The 20,980-nt window shown below is 41.8% G+C and overlaps 1 protein-coding gene across 1 annotated transcript in view; it reads right to left on the reverse strand.

Moving 5' to 3' along the window:
* Positions 1 to 8,435: 8,435 nt before the first annotated feature.
* The window catches only part of LOC126406734 (semaphorin-4G-like), a 30,471-nt gene continuing 17,926 nt past the window's right edge, over positions 8,436 to 20,980 (reverse strand). The window contains exons 9-16 of the mRNA XM_050071201.1: positions 20,445 to 20,620; positions 18,544 to 18,688; positions 17,526 to 17,748; positions 15,062 to 15,177; positions 14,813 to 14,967; positions 14,342 to 14,400; positions 10,815 to 13,434; positions 8,436 to 9,360 (exon numbers count right to left, since the gene is read on the reverse strand). Coding sequence (XP_049927158.1) covers positions 12,425 to 13,434; positions 14,342 to 14,400; positions 14,813 to 14,967; positions 15,062 to 15,177; positions 17,526 to 17,748; positions 18,544 to 18,688; positions 20,445 to 20,620 — 1,884 coding nt within the window. The 3' untranslated portion in view covers positions 8,436 to 9,360; positions 10,815 to 12,424. The remainder of the gene's footprint in view (positions 9,361 to 10,814; positions 13,435 to 14,341; positions 14,401 to 14,812; positions 14,968 to 15,061; positions 15,178 to 17,525; positions 17,749 to 18,543; positions 18,689 to 20,444; positions 20,621 to 20,980) is intronic.

The raw sequence follows: 20,980 nt of genomic DNA on the forward strand, positions 1-20,980 counted from the left end.
ATGATCTGGCACCGTCTTATTTATCAGAGCTTGTACAGCCTCACAGTACTTCTAGAGCACTTAGGTCGTCAAACCAGCTGCTCCTGGCAGTACCTCGGTCCAGACTCTCTACTTGTGGGGACAGAGCCTTCTCAGTGGCGGCCCCAAAGCTGTGGAACAGCCTACCTTTCCAGGTTAGAGCTGCACAGTCTGTTGAGCACTTTAAAACATTACTGAAAACCCATCTTTTCTCCTTGGCGTTCAGTCCCTGCTAGGCGAGAATCCTTGGCTTTTACTCTTTTTACTCTTTTATTTCCTTTTTTTAATCTAATTTTAGTTTTTTAAACTGAGCTCTTACTATTTCCTTTGTTTTATTTATTATGATATTTGTGTATGATTATTTTATATTTCAATAACTGTACAGCACTTTGGTCAGCTGAGGTTGTTTTTAAATGTGCTTTATAAATAAAGTTTGACTTGACTTGACTTCACCACATCTTACAGGGAAAAATGTATTAGTTATTTTGCAGATTCTGCTTTTACATAACAGAATCAGTTCATACATAGTTATAAATAGACATAATTATATGTTATCAATCACTGGGTCAATCAATCATCTATTACATGGAATCATACGTGGTACAACTCCAGTGAAATGCGATCCCTTCGCATCCTTTAACTTGTGCATTGTAATTTAATTAGATGAATGATTATTTGATCATTTTGAAAGTGGTCATGATGCATGATAAGTAGCCTACCTTTGCTTTTGCTAATTTAAGTACATTTTGGTGATGATATTTATGTACTTTTACATAAGTATCAAATATACTTGAATGCAGGACAGAGTATTTTTACATTTTTGTATTTCCATCTTTACATAAAGGTCCAGTTTGTAGGATCTAGAGGGACATATTGGCGGAAATAGAATATAACATTCATAACTATTTTCAATAGTTTCTTTTCAATGTATTTTTGCTATCTGAGAATGAGCCCTTCATGTCTACACAGGTAGCCGGTTCACTTCCAAGGAGCTCACTATGTTGTCTCTACAGCAGCCCAGAATGGACAAACCAAACACTGGCTCTAGAAAGGGCCATTCACTTTTTCATGTCAGCCACCATAGTTCTCCTACTAGCTTGGCACACAGAAGTTTCAGTTGGTTGCAATGTGCAACCTCACCAGCAGATGCCACTAAATCCTACAGACTTGTCCTTTAAAGGTCCGGTCTGTGGGATTTAGAGGGATCTATTGGCAGAAATGGAATATAATATTCACAACTATGTTTTCATTATTGTATAATCACCTGAAACTAAGAATCATTGTGTTTTGGTTACCTTAGAATGAGCTGTTTATATCTACATAAGGAGCAGGGGTCCAAGGAAGCAGTAGGCGAGAATAGGCTACTGTAGAAATCTAGGGCTAATTAAATAGGGCCACCCATTACCTGAAGTCTAATATGTTTGATAAAGAGGAGGTATTCATTTGGTTGCAATCTGCAGCCCCACCACTAGATCCCAGTAAATCCTACATACTGATATCTAAGTAAAGAATTAAAATCTCTCTTCCACCACTGTTACTGTTTCAGTGTGTTTTACTGTTATCCTGTGATTGTCACTTGTTGCCACAGTGGCTGCTCAGGCTGTTCAGTAAAAAAAAAAAACATGTCTCACTGTATAGCAGCATAAAGTATCTGGAGTGTTTACTTGTTTTAATCTTAGTTGCTGGTTTACATACTACTTTACAAAGTGAGGAAATTGTTTGAAACTCTGACTGGTGTGTGTAAGAATACAAAACTTCTTGTCTCAGTAAAAAGAATTAGAGAGACAGTTTCCACCCAGTGACAGTGATATTACATCAGTTATGTTGATGTAGTGTTTAATGTTTGAATTTCCCCTGGGGAGTTTAATTTTTGCACAGGAAGGTCAGAGGTCACGGGCAGCTGTGGAACAGCGCCTCTGGAGCTGGCGTGAGTTCAGTGTCACTGTTGTTCGATGACACATTCATCAGGTTGGATGTTTGCTGACATGAAGGAAAGATGCCAGGTTTTCTGGGTCAAGGTCAGTCTCCCACTCACTATGCCAACCTGCAGGCTTGTTGTAGTTAGCCAGATGGGGTCGTGTTTGTCTTACGGGACAATTAAAGGAAATCAACTCAGGCTTATCTGCCACAATCTGAATTGTGAAGAAAAATGCAAACGTCTAGCTCTCCATTCAGGTTGAAACAAAGACGTTATCATTGTTTGACTCAGGTCTGTCCCACAGTCCATCCTGCATCAAACATATGGAGAGAGATAATCCTGCTCCTTCAGCCCAGATGTCATCCAGCCAGGCAGGTGGTGAAAGCTTAACTGGCTTCTGGACTAGAAAACAGTGTATACTAATACAAACAATGCCTATATTAAGAAACACAATTAGATCGCTTGCATCTCAGATTATTTTGTTTCCTTCAGATTATCCACGTTTGATTTGAAGAACACTGTGTTTGTCCTGCAAACAGGGAAGATACGAATAAATGTGCAACCACAGGTGAATGGATGAGCTGAATTAAAAGGAAACTTGGTAATCAAACAGCAGCTTTTATCATATATATATCAGTATATTTGCTGCTGAACTGAGAATTCATGCCAGAGGATTTTCCATAAACAGACTGTCAGTGACCTCCAGTGGTAAACAGCAGAAGTACATTTGATGTAATTGGAAAGAAAGAATCACTAGGTGGCGCTGCAGGTGTGGGGATGAGATGCATCACGGTGTGAGCTCATAGTCCAAAGGGGAAGTCAGTGCGTGGCTCTGAGCAACACACACACACACACACACACACACACACACACACACACACACACAGAAAGAGAGGGATAGAGAGAAACACCATAATTACTTATGGTGATGGAACATACAGCTCCAACATGAAGTGCATCCTCCTCATCCTCACTCTAAAACAAGTGCTCTCTTCCCTCAGGCCACTCTCAAACATCTGAGCTAAACATGATATATGTGCTGTGCTGGAGGATGTTTACACACTGTCAATATTTCAAAGAGTCCAAAGGTCAAAGATCCGACATTTTGTCTCTGCCTCTCCTGTGTGTCAACAGCTGCTGGTCTGTGTGAATCCTCTTTACATCTACATAGGTACACAACACCTGAGCAGCTGTCTGTGTTTGTCTAAATCTGTTTAATTCTTACATAATGCAAAGGAATGGAATAAAATCACATGTTGGAGCCAGTTTCGGTGTTATTCCTCACTGCAGTTTCACCTGAGAGCTGTTATTAAAAGAGCTATCTGGCATCAAAGTGTTGTATCAGAAAAATCTGACACACTTAAGTGTGTGTGTACCTGAGAATGTGGTGTGACTGTTTTCAAGCTGATCATCCAGGTGACGTGTCACCAGGACACAGTCACCTGGGTGTGTTTGCGGCCTCCCCGGTGAATACAGCTCTAATTTCCTCCTCCTGTTACTTCCTCCACTCCTACTGCGCCATCACAAAACCACAGGGCATCTTTTAATGTTTCGAAAAAGCTGCCTTTGTATTGATTTCGTTGGCTGCTGTCAGGAAAAATCAGAGGAAATTGGCTGCTGTTTAGACAACTACAACAAAAGCCTCAAGTGGTTTATTCTTCCTGGCTTCCATTACAATAAAACCAATAAGCTTTATATGCCAGGAATCATTTTAATCTCCTATAATTAACCCTGTTTTGGGGGTTTCCAGGATAGAACTTGATATTCACCACAGGTATATCTTTAGATACCAGCCTGTCTGAGTTTGACAGGCATGTGTCTTGTCTGAAGCAACTTTGACAGACAGACAGCAAGCCGGTCGGGTGGAGTTGAGGAAGCAGATAAAGGGCTGATTGATATGGCAGTGTGGCGTATGTGACAGCAGAGACGCGTGGCTTTTCTGGCAAACCGGTCTGGGAGGAGGCAGAGAGAGGAGCTGCTTGTTTGCGTGAACCAGCAACAGTATCTGTTTGTTTTGGGGAAGAAAAGTGCAGAGTGACACACTTCCCTTTGTCACTTCAATAGACAGGCTTTCCATAATGGTGACATCCACTAAACTATCTCAGGGCAGAATCAACAGCTAACATTATCACAAGCCTGTTCATGGAGCTGCACAATGGCTGCACACAGAAGTAACAGTGAAAATCATCAGTGTTTTTATTAACTGAATGGATACATTTGGTTTGCTCTTACTTGTTTTTCCTCCTTTTTGGGGGGATGTGAGACCACAGGGAAGGACTTAAAGACAACGCTGTCACGCTTGTCCCAGCAGTATTAGCTGTACTGTACTTCACTGAGGCTCCAGATCCTCTTAATTCATCCCAGCTGTCAAAACTTTAATACCACATATCTGTCTGTGTGACATTTCCAGCATCACACAGGGTGCAAAAAAGATTCAGAAGACGTACGCAGAGTTGGGAAATATCTTTTGATGGGTGGATGAAGGAAAGAAAAGGTTAAAAATACGCCTTTTCACATCAAACATTAGACACCAAACCTTGAATTCAGCTCAGTATTTCTCATTTCTTTGTTATATTGTATCTGCAACACAAAGCAGTGAGTGTATTCAGCAGTTTTGCACAACAGAAAGTAGATAGTCATGTACAAGCTATTTGTCCTTTCGCCAGTCCTAATGAGTCACACTGACTTTGCTTTCTGATTTGTTCCACATGACATTTTCCACTTGTGTAACCGTGGTTTAATATGTGGGCTTTTAGGACACTTGCTTTTAAGGGTGTGTCTTTGTGTTCTTGTTGTTTCTGTGACAAGCACAAAAGCACCGCTGCACACGTCTAAATGAGAATTTAGAGCCACGAATAAACAGCACAAAGCAGAGCAGAGACAACAGAGCCAACAGGAACTAAAAAGAAAAACAAGAGGAGCGGGAACTATCAACCGCAACGATATGATTCCTACAACTCTCTACTCTGTCTCACCGAAGGTTACCTTGATATATGATTGATTGTCTGCAAGCTAAAATCTTATCTTTCACTATCATCTGTCACTGACAGCCCTTTCATCTGTCTCTCCTGGGATGATATTTATCCACAGCGTGGATTCACAAGGAAGACAAAAAGATCTGTTGAAATATTTTTTTCTCTGAGATGTCTGGTCCAGGAATAGAACAGGTGTTTTAATCTCAGATTAAGTTACTTGACAGGTTATTTCTTTGAGGTGGAGAGCTTTACAGGCAGATAAATCGCTGTCAGTGTCTCTGAACAACAATAAAAATCTAACTATAACCAAAAACATGCAGCTGTATGTTGAATATTGATGAGAATGATTTTGGAGTTACAGTTATAAAATTTTGTATTCTGTACTTTAATGACCCTGCCTCTTGAAAGAAAGACTGCCACTTAAATTGGCTCTTGAATTATTTTGCATCTAACTAATTTGTTGTATACTTATTATCTTTAGACAGCTGCATATCTCGGAAAGACTATTATTCTTTGAATGCAAGTATAATGAAATAAAGCTGGACTGAACTGAATTAAACTGAACCAAATGAGGTTACGGGGAGTTTTTGCCCAAAGCTTAACCTCTCAGGCAGACCTTTATCTCATCTCCTTCAATTTACCCAAACAAACTCTTATCTGAAGTGGCTAAAACTAAAAATTTGATGAAGGCAGATATTCTCAGGTTATCTCAGCTTGGGAAGATTCAAAAGAAATTCAATAAAACCCTTGTCCCCCTACGATGTCTACAATCTAAAACTCTCGTCCCTCAAACAGAACAAAATGTTTGTCTCGAGTAGTGTCCTCATTTTGACCACTTCAACTTGGCAATTTTCTACGGAGGCCCATTTCCACTGGTGTGATGAACAAAAAAGATTCTGTAGGTCATTATAATGAGAAACCATAGCAAAATAACTTAGTATCTCATAATAATGAGAAACTATACTAACCCATTATTTCAACGTACGTAAGCCATCATTTTCATTTTGAGATACTTAGTCATTATTTTGAGATGCTAAGTCATAATTTTGAGACAAGCAAGTCATTATTTTGACTTTATAGGCTGTATAAAATCAACAGATGTAGCCACCATGATGAGACAGAAGTGACCATGTTTAGACAAAAGGGTGGAGCTGTGGATGAGCCAGCCTGTCCCTCAAGCAGCCCTGGTTTTAAATATGCATAACTTTAAGCCTTAATAAAATTTAAACAGGTGAGTTGCACAAAAAATCCCCCCACAAGTTGGGCATTTTAACATTGGTGTCTATGGGGATTGACTTTCTTATTGGAGCCAGCCTCAAGTGGCCATTTGAGGAACTGCAGTTTTTGGCCCATCTGCGTTGCCTTCATTTTTAGCCCCACAGACTGACACTTGTTTGAGATACTAAGTCATTATTTTGGTAAAATTTGATCAGTTTTTTAAATTTTGTGTCACGCACAACCCTCATGGGTTTACAGAAACCATTAAAATGACGTTGCAGTAAACAATCCAACGTACATGTTATTTTACTGCTCAGTCCTGAAACAAAATACTTTGCCTTTTATCCCAGAAATTCATCCCAAAAAAAAGGTTCCCTTTCTGAAAAATAAAAATCTAATTTTTCATGATAGATACTCATTTATCATGATAGATAGATGAATATAGTTTGTTTTACTGAAAAGTACAACCCCTGTGTCTTCATATACAGGACAGTAAAACAAGAGATGAACCTCATTCTCAACTTCACCTAAATTATATAACAAACAAATCCTGTCCTCCCTCTGTCCTTACATTTTGTACCTTTTCTGTAGAGAAATTTGCATTCAGACTCCATTGATTCTTTTAAACTCATTATTTCATTCAAAAAACATCATTGAATGACTTGTTGCAACCAGAGAGCAAATCTGCAAAGTAAGTCATCATTTTTTAGATATTATATTAATATTTTGAGATGGTTTGTTATCATAATTAATAGCAGGATTTTGTTAATTTGAATGATATTCAGAAGAGGTCAAATTATCCGGTAATTCACAAGAGAACAAGACTAAGAGTGAGGCTAATGCTGCCATGCTAACATGCTCACAATGACAAATGCTGATGTTACTAACTGGTCATGTTAACCATCAAAGTTTCAGGTGTTAGCATGCTAATATTTGGTCATTAGCACCATACACAAAGTAAAGGTGATGGGGACGCCATTAGCTTTGCAAGTCTTTGGTGATTAACGACAGTGCTAGAGGAAAAGTCGACTAAAATTATTATGGGACACACGAACATCTTTACAAAATTATATGCAAATTCATCAAGTAGATGTTGAGATATTGGTGTCAGATTTATCTTGTGACTGCTTGTGGGTTCTCCCCAGAGGACCCAAGTCTTTTGTGTACCCTGTTATGTGTACATTTTGACTCCAACACTTTCATCAATTTAGTTCTAATGCAAAATAAGACAGTAATGTGTCATGGCTGATCAGCACACATCTCATCAGAGCAGCAACATTTAATTAATTTACACATTTCTAAGTAAATGAAATGAAAATATTCCACTCCGCCACTTGTGAGGCAGATCAGGTCCTTAATGCTGACCCTGATTAAAACCGAGGCAGCGTTGCACAAGCAACACACCAACCATGACTGTTTGTTAATCACATGTCAAGCTGTACGCACTGCAGGTACCTGGCACGTTTACAACTCGCCCTTTGGCTGTGTTTGACTGCGTGTGCATGACACGGCTGTCCTATTTATGGCTGTTTTGTCGTGCTGCCGCCTGTAATAAATTACATCAGCTGAGTTATTGTCTAAAGCTGGGTGCAGCCCTCTCACCCAGGAACATGAGGAAAGGTCACACGGATGATGGAAAGATCTGCGTTATATATTGACTGTGGCATTTCTGAAAGATCACATCAAAAGGCTCAGATTAAAGCAGGGCCGGCTGCTCTTTTATAAAAGCAGAGGTAACACTTTCTCTTGTAATGCCTTTATGTGAAACAGGACATGTAGTGTATGTTTGGGTTTGGTCAACAACACTGTCCTGAGACTCTCCAGTTGGATCTGAACCAGTCCTGGGACATCAACATTTTCCATTCTGTGCCGTGCTGTCTTACAGCCCCAGGCCGTGCTGCAGGAGCTCAGGCTAGCTTCCAGTAACAAAGCAGACGCCTCCTTTTCCTGAGTATCTGACAGCATTTATTAGCTCATACAAACGCTCAGCCTCCTCTAGGACATTGTTGCGATGAGGGGGAGTTAAACACGAAATTGAATCCCTTCAGTTGCCCGTAATCATTGGTAATTGTTTCAATGATGACACCATGGACGTCCAGGTTTAAAATGCTGTTGCGTATTCCCAGAGTTAGTAAAACAACAGCATTATCCTTCACTTTTATGCCTGTCATCATCACTAATCTTGCAGCAAGCTTTTCATCACTCACAGTTGACTTCATGTTGAAGTCACTTTCATCTGCATGTCTTTGTGAAATGTGAGAGACAAACTGTAAATATACACAAACAATGATGAGGAGAGGAGGAGGTTGAAGTACAAAGTTTTATTTGAACTCATTATGACTGAAATGTGAAGGAACCCACTGTCCCTTTGTTCTTTGTTAGTTTAGTAAAAGAATTCGCTGTGTGCGCAAGCTTGGTGTAACATGCAAATAGAGATCAAAACGTATGTGTGGACATTACAGTGACAGATAAAGTGAATGATCCCTAATTAATAGCTTAGAGTGAATGTGTAAATTGTTGTGTTTTTCCTCCCATTAGTAGGTTATAAAGATTAAATTCTGTGGTGCCTCTGCATGCTTTTGGCTATCGTGCTTCTATTTATTACATTTTGTGCAACACAGCCGGCTTGTGACGCTCCTCTTTGTCCCAAGCGGCACCGAAACAGCAATATTAACAATAACTTCCAAAACACAATGTACAAAATAACAAAATAAATATGCTTCTTTTTTTAAAATCTTTTCTTTTTCTGGTTTTGCAATAAAATAGGCTCACAAAGCTCTTTTTAAACAACCTTGGCACTTTTCATTAATATTAAGATGAATCCTTGTTTCTTTGACTTTAAGGGAAAAAAAACAGCAGTGTCGAAAATTCATGCAGCAAGTGTGAGAAAAAGGTCATCATACGTCGAGTTTGGTCTGACAAGTGTGCATCAAACAGAGGCTGCACACAAAGAGCTGCTGTCTGCGGAACAAACGTTCCTCGGTGCAGCCAACAATTTTCATTCCAGTTGTGGGGAAGCTGAGCTGTAGGTGCAGAGACTCTCGTGTTGTAGCCCTTATCCGGCTTCTCTTTCTCTTCTGGCGCCACTGTCCACTAATGATGCTGAATTTCATTTCACTGCTCATTAAAAAAACATCTTTGCAGTGGGTCCTGCCATCTAATGCTGGCGGAGAGATGGTATCCCCGGGAATGGAATTAAGAGAAACTCAAACTGACCTGTGCACATCAGACCTGCAACAAAAAAGGATGGAAAAAATTGCAGTAAGTCTCAAAAATGTGGCTCCATTGTTTGTTATTTTAAAAAGCAGTCACAGCATCAGATCTGACTATATGTGGACAAGGTTTTTTCAAACCCAGCTCAAAGTATTTCCATATTTGCAACACTGATCTTCAGTATTTTTGCAGGACTATGTCTTGTGCTTTGAAATGAGGTCAAAGGGCTTTAATGAAGGCTTTTAATGTGCGAAGTGTGCAGCTACGGCCTTCTCTTTTCATGTCTTTGATCAGTGCCACTGACTGGAAAGCTTGGCTTATTGAGAACCACAGCGGCACGTACAATGTCTCACACCCTGACATCACAGGCTTGTTGGATTCAGTCACATGTGCGGTAATGCAAGTGTGCCTCAGGATCATATGTGGTGGAGTACAAATTGCTTTATGTGCACATAAGCATAGAATGTGTACTTGAGATGCTTTTGCATTTCTATTTTGACATACAGTAATAAAATACAAATCCGCAGTCTGACCCCGGGGGTATAAGAAAATAATTGGGAGCTCGGAGAGTGTTTCATACTGTAAATCTCTGGGGAAAGATCTCTAACTCATTCTGTCTCTTCTCTCCCTCCTTCAGCAGTAAGGTCAGACAAGTGTTTAATTAATGCTGCCCTCTGACTCAACAACAGTGAGATGCAGCAAGAGGACACTGATAAGGGAAATAAACTGTGTGATACTGAATGATAATGACCAAACTAGTTGAGATATAAACTTGAGATACAAGTGAAAAGAGCAGAATATTATCTTAGCTTCATTTTTTAGAAAGACAAAACTGCAAAAGAATTGTCAAGCATGAAACTGGGAACCTGAGAGAGTTGAGCATGAAGCTCCTCTGTCATCCTGAATTCTAGAAATTAAAGGGATAGTTTGGATTTTTTAAGTGTGGCTGTATGATACTTATCCATTATAGTTAGTGAATAACCTACATTAGAAGGTGGTCTGTGCAGCGTGCTGGGGGTGTGCCGATCAACATGTTCTAAAGGTAAAATACTGACAATGGACAAGTACCTCATTCAATGCCACTTCAAAAAATCCAAACTATCCCTTTAACACGCAGTTTGACTTCCATGGTTGGGTTCCTCTGATGAAATGTCCTGGTTGAGGTGCTACAGTATGTCTGTGAATCAGTCTGTAGCAGATGTTCTCACTTGTGCATCTCCGAACCTAAACTTTCCCACAAATTATAAACAACCCAGCAGTCAGATCAACAAGCTGTTAGCATGCAGAGGGATTTAAATCCAGTAAACTGAGCGATAACATTGCACTCTCAGCGTTCTGTATGTATCCAGTCTTTAAAACACCGGTGCAGTGAACACGCACTCCAACCCTGTGATCTATGCCTTTAAGTGCTTGTTTGGCAAAGTGCCTGTGTAGGAGAGATGATGTGCTGGTAAGATATATAAATGATTTACCTTGGATGCTTTTGGTGAACGCTGTGCCCCCACAGTCTGTCATCCTGCGTTACAGTTTCATGCAGGGTGTCACTCAGCGGTGGCTTGAGACTCAGCTGAGACACAGTCAGGGTTTTTGCGTCTAATCCACTCGTGTCAAATGAGGTCCAGCAGACAAAGCTGTGGCCTTCGCTGCTGCAGCTCTTCATACTGAGAGGCGGCCAATGAAAAGCTCCTCTGGCCTGCTGGTTCCTGACAGGCTGCAGAGTCAAATAATATAGCATCCAATACCTTTCCCAAAGCGCTTTAAAACTGGTATCTAAAGTGCATTAAAATAATACTGTCATATATTCTTCAGGTTGTGGTGAAATAATCATTATTTAGTATTTCTTTCATTATGTAAAGGTTACACAACATTATTTCCTTGTTTATTCTTTAATTTCTTATGAAACTGTATATATATACTATGGACCCATAAAATGTTTAATGATGTCACTTGTTACCTGTTTGAAGGCACTGCAGACATGAGATGAAACGTTATAATAAGGCATCACCATGAGGCAATTTTTAACCATTTATGATGGATTGTGAGCCTCAACTGCAGCCGTAAATCAGAGCTCCAAGCAGAGTTATGCTTTATTGTGTTAACAAATATTCTAACAATAATTCAAAGTTTACCTGTCCTGCATATAAAGTAATTACCAATAAATCATTAACTGTGGCAGTCAGAGGTTATTGATTTAATTTCTTATTATTTAAACACCACATTTAAATGACTATTTGAATTATTAATATTGTCATTGATCAATAATTAAATATGTCATTAATGATTCATATAAAACAAGGTAATGAATTTAGAAATCCTAAAACAAATATATGGTTAGTAATATTAAATAATGATTAGTTCACCATTTCTTAAAGATGGCTGGTGTAAAGTGAGCTGTCATGAGTTGTATATTATTTTGTGTTGGTTATTGCAACTGGTTAAGTCAGTATGAAAAGTGAGAACCTCGCAAACCAAATTCCTTCGCTCTCCATGTCCATCTCCCTCAATATTTATAAAGTGTGAATGTCATGTTTTAAAAATGCATAGGCCATCTGCGCACTTGTCAGTGCAAACAAACTTTGGCTAGCTGCCCTCCAGTTTGGATCGAGCCAAATACGGCCGCCACACAGCAGAAGTCTTCACATGTATTTATGTTCCCATGGGGCTCCGCTCCTCGGTGGAGTCTGTGTGTCTTTTGCTTTTTGCTTTGTGGATCAGGGAGCTCTCTGCAGCTGAGATCTCAGCCCTGATACTCGGATCAGACTACAGACTGACTGCAGAAGTCCTCCTGGGCAGTATTGAGGTGAGGTAGATTACACTTTCTTTCCATGTCATGCTCTGTCCTTCACTGGCATTTCTCATTCTCACTTGTTATGTGTTTGGGAATTAAGGTTGACAAGCAGCTCACAGTTGCAAAAAGAATGGACGCCTCATCATGGATTTGTAAAAAAAGAAAAAGAAATCCAAAGAATTTAGTTCAGACTCTCTTATTGTTTTAGTCCTCAACAATAATGAGTCATATGACAGGCACTTCAGCACCAGGTAAGAACACAGCAGTCCTCCCACCACAGGGGGAGCCGCGTCTCTACACAGAGCTCTCGTCTGGCCTGGGCAGCAGCTGAGTGTGTTTCCTCTTCTCTAAAATCCTGTTGAGCTCCTCGGCAAAGGAGTAACAGAGCGGTGACGTGCTTTCAGACTCGCTCTGCCGCAGCAGCACGTAGCTGTTGCCATTCATCCTCCTTAGGACGCTGGGCAGCGTGGCCGACAGCCCGTTGGGGAAGTCACACTCTGTAGAGGGATGCTGTGGGGTTGGTGGGAGAGGAGGGGCTGGGGGAGGAGGCTCCTTATTGGGTGATGGGTGACCCTCACCTGGGACAATCTGGAGGAAGCCTCCATCCTGGATGTTGCCGTTATGCTGCTTTGAACCTCCGTTACAAATGCCGTTGCCATTACAGTGGCTTGAGATGGTCTTCAGCTCCATGTGGGTGGAGTTCCTGTGCTGTTTTCTATTCCTGCTGTGTCTCTTACTGTTCGGGTAGACAGAAGCTGCAGCTCGTAATGAGTACTTCCCTCTGTTGCCCACTCGTAGGCAGAAGCCCACATAGACAAGGACCACAGTGAGGACCACACACAGGCCTCCGAGGATGGTGATGAGGGACAAGTACATGGCCTCCATATTCCTCGGGGACAGCAGCTCTGAGTGAGGAAGGAGAGGAGCCGGGGGTGGTGGCAGGGGCCTCTCAGAGGAGGGACGCTCAGTGGGTGCTGGCAGAGTAGCAAAGAAACTGTAGGGGTCTTCCGTTGGCTCAACGGGTGGAGGAGGGGGCAGGTCCAGGCGGATGGTGACATTGTAGGTAACTATGGCGACTTTGATGTTGTTCTCCACAGCGTAGCAGGTGTACAGCCCACTCTGGTCCTGCCGGGCCTCGATGATCAGCAGGCCATCTGTGCCAGTTCTGAAGCCGGAGTTGAGGCCGTAGCCCTGCAGCTCGCTGCCATCCAGAGTCCAGAGGGGCGTCGCCAGGTTGGAGCTGAGCTCACACTGCAGCAGCACGTCATCACCCACACGCACAGAGCGGCTCCGCATCACAACATCTGCAACACACATTAATACACATAAATTCCAACACTCATACTACCATTACTATTAAGTATGCCAGAAAAACATTTAGTGTGTCCTAATACATACTATGTCAAATGCTGTATGCCAAAAATGCCAGAATGTCCTACTGCATCTGGTCGCATTTTGCAGTATGCAAGCAAGCAAGCATGCTCCTCTGGCTGTTCTGACCCACAGTGCTCTGGGTAGCAGAAGATTCATCACACCTACTGAGCCGCAGACAGGTGACAGCCCTTTGACAGCTCATGTTTTCCACTACAGATTGCAATGAGTATGTGAGCATTGGGTATTGTGAAGTATTATGTCCTGATTGTGTGCAATAACACACACTGTGTAAGGGCAGCTGCAGTGCATTTAAGTAAAAAGAGGAAGTGTGCAATTTACAATGCAGGATGAGTTTACAGGTGAAATCTTATGTTAGCATCTGACTTAATATATAAAGAACTTAACCCCATACTGAACTTAATATATGCTGTCCGTAGTTACTAAACATAAACATAAACTCCGATGCCATATTCTTTTACTCCTGCCATAATTTTACCTTGTACAGAGAGAGAACAATGAAGGGGCAGAAGATGCTACATTTTATTGGATTGAAATTGTGAAGAGAGAGAAGGCATTTGCCTGCCTTGAATATCAAACAGATTTCTCTCCAGAGATGGCAAAAATGTGATTAAAGTAGGGAAGAGAGGATTTTGCCAACGCAGTGTGCATAATCAACTTTCAAAGAGGCCTTCATGCCATCTGATGACAACGATGCATCTTTCGAGTCCTTCCTAACATTCTCTATTTTTAATCTCCCTTTCATCATTCACTGCGATAAAAAGGAAACTTTTTTTGAAGCAGCAGCAGCACCTTGCTGCAGATGAGATTTCAGCGTACCGTCTTGTGTGTTTTCACATCCTCTGCTGCCTTGCTGGATGTCTTGAATTAAAGTGGATCTGGGAAAAGGGAGAAAACATAACAATAAGTATTTTAGTGCAAGCATGTACTCGCTGTAACATAAAACATCACCAGTATTGTTAGTCCAGGTACTGAGATCTCTTTGTGCTATATTCTGTCTCATATCATTTATTGTCTCCATAACAGCTTTGTACTGAGTAAGCAAATCTCTTAAGGTTTAATCAGCACACTTAAAGTACACAGCTGCATGTTTACGATCTCAGCCGGCATCAAGTTTCTGCCAGTGTTGTGATTACTCAACAGTTCTGGGAGCTGACACTGTGACAGGGCAGTGTGATACTTGAGGTTTGTCAAATCAAACACACAAAAGGGCACCTGCAGGACTTTAATCATCTGATCCAATCACACACACACACACACACACACACACACACACCCTTCACCACCCACCTGTCTGCTTGTGCCATTACATCCACACACTGGGCTCCGTTCCAGGCACAGTGAGGGTCCCTGGCAAAGATGCAGTCGTAGCAGGAGGTGTATCTGCGACAGTTAGAGAGGGGAAGCTGTACCACACCTGATGGAGAGCCCACGTACACGCTCATCTTGAAGGGGACAAAGAGGATTTAAATACTATATGACCAAGATCACTCCTTAAATGTGTATGTTCATGCAACAGTCAAACACCCTGTTTGATACCTGTTTTGCAGATAGCAGCAGGCTGTCAACAGGCTGGGGTTCCTCAAAGAGTTGAAGCTCCTCGATAATGTGCAGCTGACCCTCGATTTCTACAGCTTTATGTAACCAGCCTTCATCTGAGTGACATATACAAACACTTGAATTAAAAGGACCGCAACACGCAGTAGCCAGCACTACCAGCATGCATTTCTGTCAGCCAGTTTCCAAAACATCTCATTGTGTTTTAGATTGATTTTCTACCTTTTAAGCAGCCATTGATTTTAGGTCTTTTCAGTATGCAATATAAATTAACTTGCAAACACTTGAGACTTGCTTCAGACAGGCAATCCACTTCAATTTTGTTTCTTATCAAAGTTACAACATTGTTGACTCTGAGTGGAAATGCAGCCATTGAGGGAGGTTTACACCTCTTCAGTGATCCAATCACAGGGGGACAGATCTAAGTGTGTCTGTTCACACCTGGCATAAGAATGTGTCTCCACATATGTCTGGAGTAACCACTTCTGATCAGATCTCACTTCTTCACTCTATATGCATATAAACACATACATCATTTCCATTTGCAAAGACCTAGCGCGTTGTTGTTTTCAAGCAGCGGGAGGTCTGTCGTTCTATACGCACTCCTCAAGGCCAGATTATGAATTAGTTTGCCTCGTGGGGACAGACTGCAGGAGATTGTGGATGATTTCAAAGAGAAACAGGAGTTTGGGCAGTTTAATAAGAATATCTGACAATTTGGGTTTTTTTCATGCATGTAAAGTTTTAAAGTTTAACTGGGGCACAGCAGGATGTTCAGAGTGACAGCGGGATTCCTGTAATAAAGTAAACAAGCTAACAGCACTATCGACGGATCGGAAATGTGCAGCAACATATTTGCACCAACACTAGATATCAAACAAAAGCTAGAGACTGTGTCATATTAAGTTGCTGTGAGCTGTAAAGTCACCACTTCCAAGCAGAGGAGAGAAGATAATCTTATCTTAGAGCCATACATTGGAAAGTTTCTCCTCCTCTGTGCCGCTGCATTGTGTCTACAGCGGTCTGTTCCAAACAGTAGCGTGAAAGTCAAGAGCGCTCACTCTGCAGCAAAATCTGGGGACCAAAATGTCCCCAGACTGCACAACACAGTGATTAGCTGAAAAAAAAAAACTGCTCGACTTAAAGCTGTTTGATCCAACTGAAGGGTCTCTGACTGATGATTCAAATCTCTGACTTTCAAGGGACAGCCCTATCTAATATTCCCATCATTTCCCCCCTACAACAAAGCAAAGGATTACTTAAATCGCAAAGGAGTTGTGGTAACACAGCAACACACACACACACACACACACACACACACACACACACACACACACACACACGCTGTTCAAAGGACATCAGTTGAGTAGGCGGTCCTTCAATGTGTCCCAGGACACATTATTATACACTCTGCTGAAAGAATGTGACCATATGCAGATTTGTCAGACCACCTCCGAATGTGGTCTGGCAAGACTGAACTCAAGATGCATTGAGAATGCATTGGGTTCATTGACACCTGTACTTAAAGCTGTCCATGTGTGATTCGATCACCTAAGATGCATGTTAATGTCAGGTGTAAACAGGGCCTATGATGTGGAGTCCTCTTGCAAAACACAACCTTTTTAATGCAAGAAATAGACACAATTCCAACTTTCCTCTTCATGCTGCGTATTTCACATTTTTTGATTGATTCTCTGAAAACTTGTAATGCATCCAATAATCATTTAAGCAGGCATTTGTGTTTGGTAAATATTTTATATTGTGGAGTTTGTCTCATGTTAAGTACAAATAGACCATTAAATCAGTAACGGACTGGGCTGAGATGTAACTTTGGATAAGAATCAACTGCCGTGAAACCCTTGCTAAACATTTTCCTCGCCTAATGGACTTGTGGATACACTTTAAAGACTATGTGGCCTAGGAACTTGGAACATGGCCACTAACACTGGACTCTAAAGTCTCCTTGAACACATCAACAACCTGATAACCATGAATAAATATTGTAATTTAACAAAAACAAATAACAGTGATGAAATGATGGGCTGCCATTTTTGACCCGATTTTCACATTGTAGTGCAATGAATGGGAAAATCTAGCTAATTGGAGGGTTAGAAAAATATGTCAAGAAGTATATGCAATGAGTAATCTATAAAGCGCTGTGACACAAGACTCCAGGAGGCCAATGCACTCAGAAGAAAAAGTCCAGTGCATAACCCCTCATAAAATGAAAGTGGATTTTGTTACCTTTGGAGTAAGCCGTCTATATGCAAAGCTAAGCTAACTGTCTCCTGGCTTTACTGTAGCTCCACATTTAGTGTACAGACCTGAGAGTGGCATTAATCTTTTGATTTAACTCTATGCAATACAGCAAAAAGCATATTTCCCCAAAAATCTATTTATTCTTTAACAGATTGCACAATTAAATCTAATGTGAATTCATACACACCTGTGCCCATGTATAATACATGGTATGTTCGTCCATCTAAGCCTTGGATCAAGTGTACGGCCATGTGTGTGTAGTCTGTGGTCCGCCTGAACAAAAGGGGGCGTCTGTCTGAAGGCTGGACCTGCTGGGACATCAGAGGATGCCTCCTGACAAAGTTCAGCACATCATCGGGCAGGGAGGTGGAGACGTTTATGCCCCTGGCCCTCAGAGCTTTAGTTATACACTGCAGAAAAAAAGCCAAAGAGAGCAATGAGAAAGGGCATGATGAGCAAGTAACAAGGCACGATGTGGGCCGCTGGGAGAGGAGAGACAATTCCTGGCTCATTTGTAATAAAGTTCACTGTAAATAGAGACGGAGGGTGGAGGGCAGAGAGGATGTCACGAGGCTTAGCGGGATGGTCTGTGGGGAAAATTAAGGGATCAAGAGGAAAATGCAAGCCTGTGGAAGATAGTGTCGGGAGAAAATGCCACTTTTTACTTGGACAACAATGAGCCTGTGTGAGTTCAGCAGCCGGCCTGAGCTGACATGCGGGCGACTCAGCTCTATCTGCACCTGACTAAGGGAACGACTTCCCTTCAGCCAACTCCTCTAAGAGGCTTTCACGCTCCCAAGTTAAAGCCCTTGACCATTTCTTCTTTCCGTTTAATAGCAACGTTAAAATTAAGTCCAACAAAGTGTTGAAGTGACACTACAGTGGATAATGTCTGCTCCTGCTAACCATGCCACAGCCCTGACTGCCATGCTAAGCCATTGTAGCCAAAGCTGCAGGCTGGAGTTAATCGCCATGGAAATGGGTTTCAGTGACATAAGCTGGTTGTGTTTTGAACCTCATCCTTGAGGCTGCCACTCGTCCTCTCTATCATTGTCCCTCTATCTTTACTTTGATGAGTGTCATCTGCTCTCTGTTGGGGTTTTCTGGTGTGGGTACTTGGAGGCTGAAGAGGAGGAAGACATTTCTTCTGTGCTTCATCTTGTGTTTAAGAGACGGCGTGTGTGTCTGCGTGCATGTGTGTTTACCGTTCCAGGTCGGGGGTCAGGGATCTTTCCAGTGTACTCTTTCCACTTAGAGCCAGAGTCCTGGTTTTCCATGTAGGGTCCTTGAAAGGCCTCTTGGACTTCAGACAGAGAGAACCGACACACCGCAGACGCCTTAACGTTTTTCCTAAAGACAGCAACACACGCACAGGGTGAGAAAAAGACCAGAGCACAGGCTGGGAACAATAACAGCAGTAAACCCAGTGTTGCCATAGGGACAGCAGTAGAGGTACAGTAGATCAGTGGCTCACCTAAAAGATGGAAAGACACAAATGGGAGGGAAGCACAGAGGAGGAGGTGAGCACTGTCAGAGATAGTACGAAGATAGTTAGAAGTCGTACATCTCTGAGAAGAGTAGGAGTGAGGAGGGAAGAACTACAAACTGGTTTCAGAGAGGTGTAGTAGGAGTTGAGGTAAGAGGTGGAGATCAAGAGGAGACAGCAGCATCCCAACAACAAAAACACTGAAAATAATGACTGTTTGTTTATGCTTTCCACACTGCAAAATCTTCTGCTTTGGCATGACAGCCATAACAATACTTGCAGTAATGAACAACACTGAAAAGTGGAAACTAGTTTCTACAAATGTACATTAGTTTTAATCTGTAAAGGTCTGGTGTGTAGATCTGAAAAGCACCAGTTTCTTTAACGTGAAACTGCTTTATTCATTTTTAATTTGGCTCCTAATAAAAATCTCCTGAACGTCTGGATCTTGAGTTATCAGAGGACAAAGGTGAGCACAGGTTAGCAGGTGATGGGCTAGCAGCCCCGCTCTGACATGCCAAACAGTGTGGAAGAAACACTGATTTCTAATGTGAAACTGCTTTATTCAGTGTTTTTACTGCTTCAAATCACCTGGTCTATTCGTTTTGGAGAGGAGGTGACCTCTGAGGATAACTCGGCTCCTGAAAAAACCTCTTCAACAATGAAAATTGAGGCAATCTGCAGTCTTCACTGCTAGATGCCACTAAATCCCCCTAAATGTTACACACGGGAACTTTAAGATTTTCTTGGAATCAAGCCCATTTTTTGGTAATGTTAATAGTCTGCATTTTCTCTGCAATAGCTATTTCATGTTTAAATATTCAGTAATTATCTCTGTGTACAGTAGTTGTTTTTTAGAGTGGCAGACTCAACCATAACAGCCTGACTGCTACCTGTTTGCTAAGGTAATCTCTTTAAACAGATGTCTGTATCTATATATGCAGCATGTGTCGTCAATGGGACAAGATTTTGTTATCAGAAGCATTCTGGTTTCTGTTTGTAGTCCAAATAGTATTGACCAATCACGTTTGAAAGGCAGGCAAATAGTGGAGAGGTGGAACACACTGACCGAAATGCAATCTTGGAACCCATCGGCTATCGTCTGATAATGATTGAGTTGTGGCATGGAACATCATGTCTTTCCAGGTTGTCCGCTGGCTGCACCAGATCTCCTGACATATTGGCCATTGCCACCAGAGGCTTATTGTCGTCCAACTGACAGCTGATGGGTTCTGATATTGCACCTAAATTAAACCCATCATGTTTAACTTCCAACTGCAATTGTTCATCAAAAATGCATCTACACAACAGGAAGTAATGGAACAAGGAGGAGGAGCCACTGTGAGGAGTTAAGAGGTTAACTTCTCCATCTGCATTTCTAATTAATATTCTCCCCTCACACTGCTGTAAAACCTCACCCAACTTCTTTTTTTTTTCTTACATCGTTTGGCTGAAAAAGTTCTCCTCTCCTTGTCTCACCTCTCTCTTTCATCTCGTCCCTTCCTGTCTCCTTCGGCTGTCTCAATGTATCGATCGCTGCCTTTCATCTTTATCTCACTCATTTACATTTGCATCCTCAAAGTCGCCTCCAGCCGTGACAACACACAAGTTCCCACTCACCACTCCAGGCCGAAGATGCCATAGAAGAGCGTGTCCTGCGGCATGAGGCCAGGTGTGACAAACACGCTGCGCAGCATGTTGAAGTGGAAGTCGTACTCGGGCAGAGAACATGTCAGCCTGGCCTTGAGGAAGGACGTCCACCGCTTCTGGAGAGTTAAACGGCCTCCCCGGTCGCCCTGAGGGAAGAAGAGTGGGGGAGAGAGGAGAAGCAGAGGAGGAGGAGAGAGCAGACAAGGTGATATGAGGTAAGGCCTGGATAATTGATAAACAGAATGAGCACTTGGCTCAAGGTGGCACACAGAGGGAAATGAACCTCCTGAAGCGTGCAACAGATGGCATGTGGAAGCAATAACGATACTTTCAATAAGATTATGGCTTCCCATAGGTAAGACTCCCTGGTGTAACATACAGGTTTGTGTATGAGTATGTGTGTGTTTGTCCCTCAGCAAACTGCAGCACACATAAAGGTTGAATAATATTTGACAGGTTTACAATGGAGAAACCTGACTCAAGGCCACAATTCTTTTGAAAATCAA

The sequence above is a fragment of the Epinephelus moara genome, chromosome 19 (assembly GCF_006386435.1).
Source record: "Epinephelus moara isolate mb chromosome 19, YSFRI_EMoa_1.0, whole genome shotgun sequence".
Taxonomy (NCBI): Eukaryota; Metazoa; Chordata; class Actinopteri; order Perciformes; family Serranidae; genus Epinephelus; species Epinephelus moara.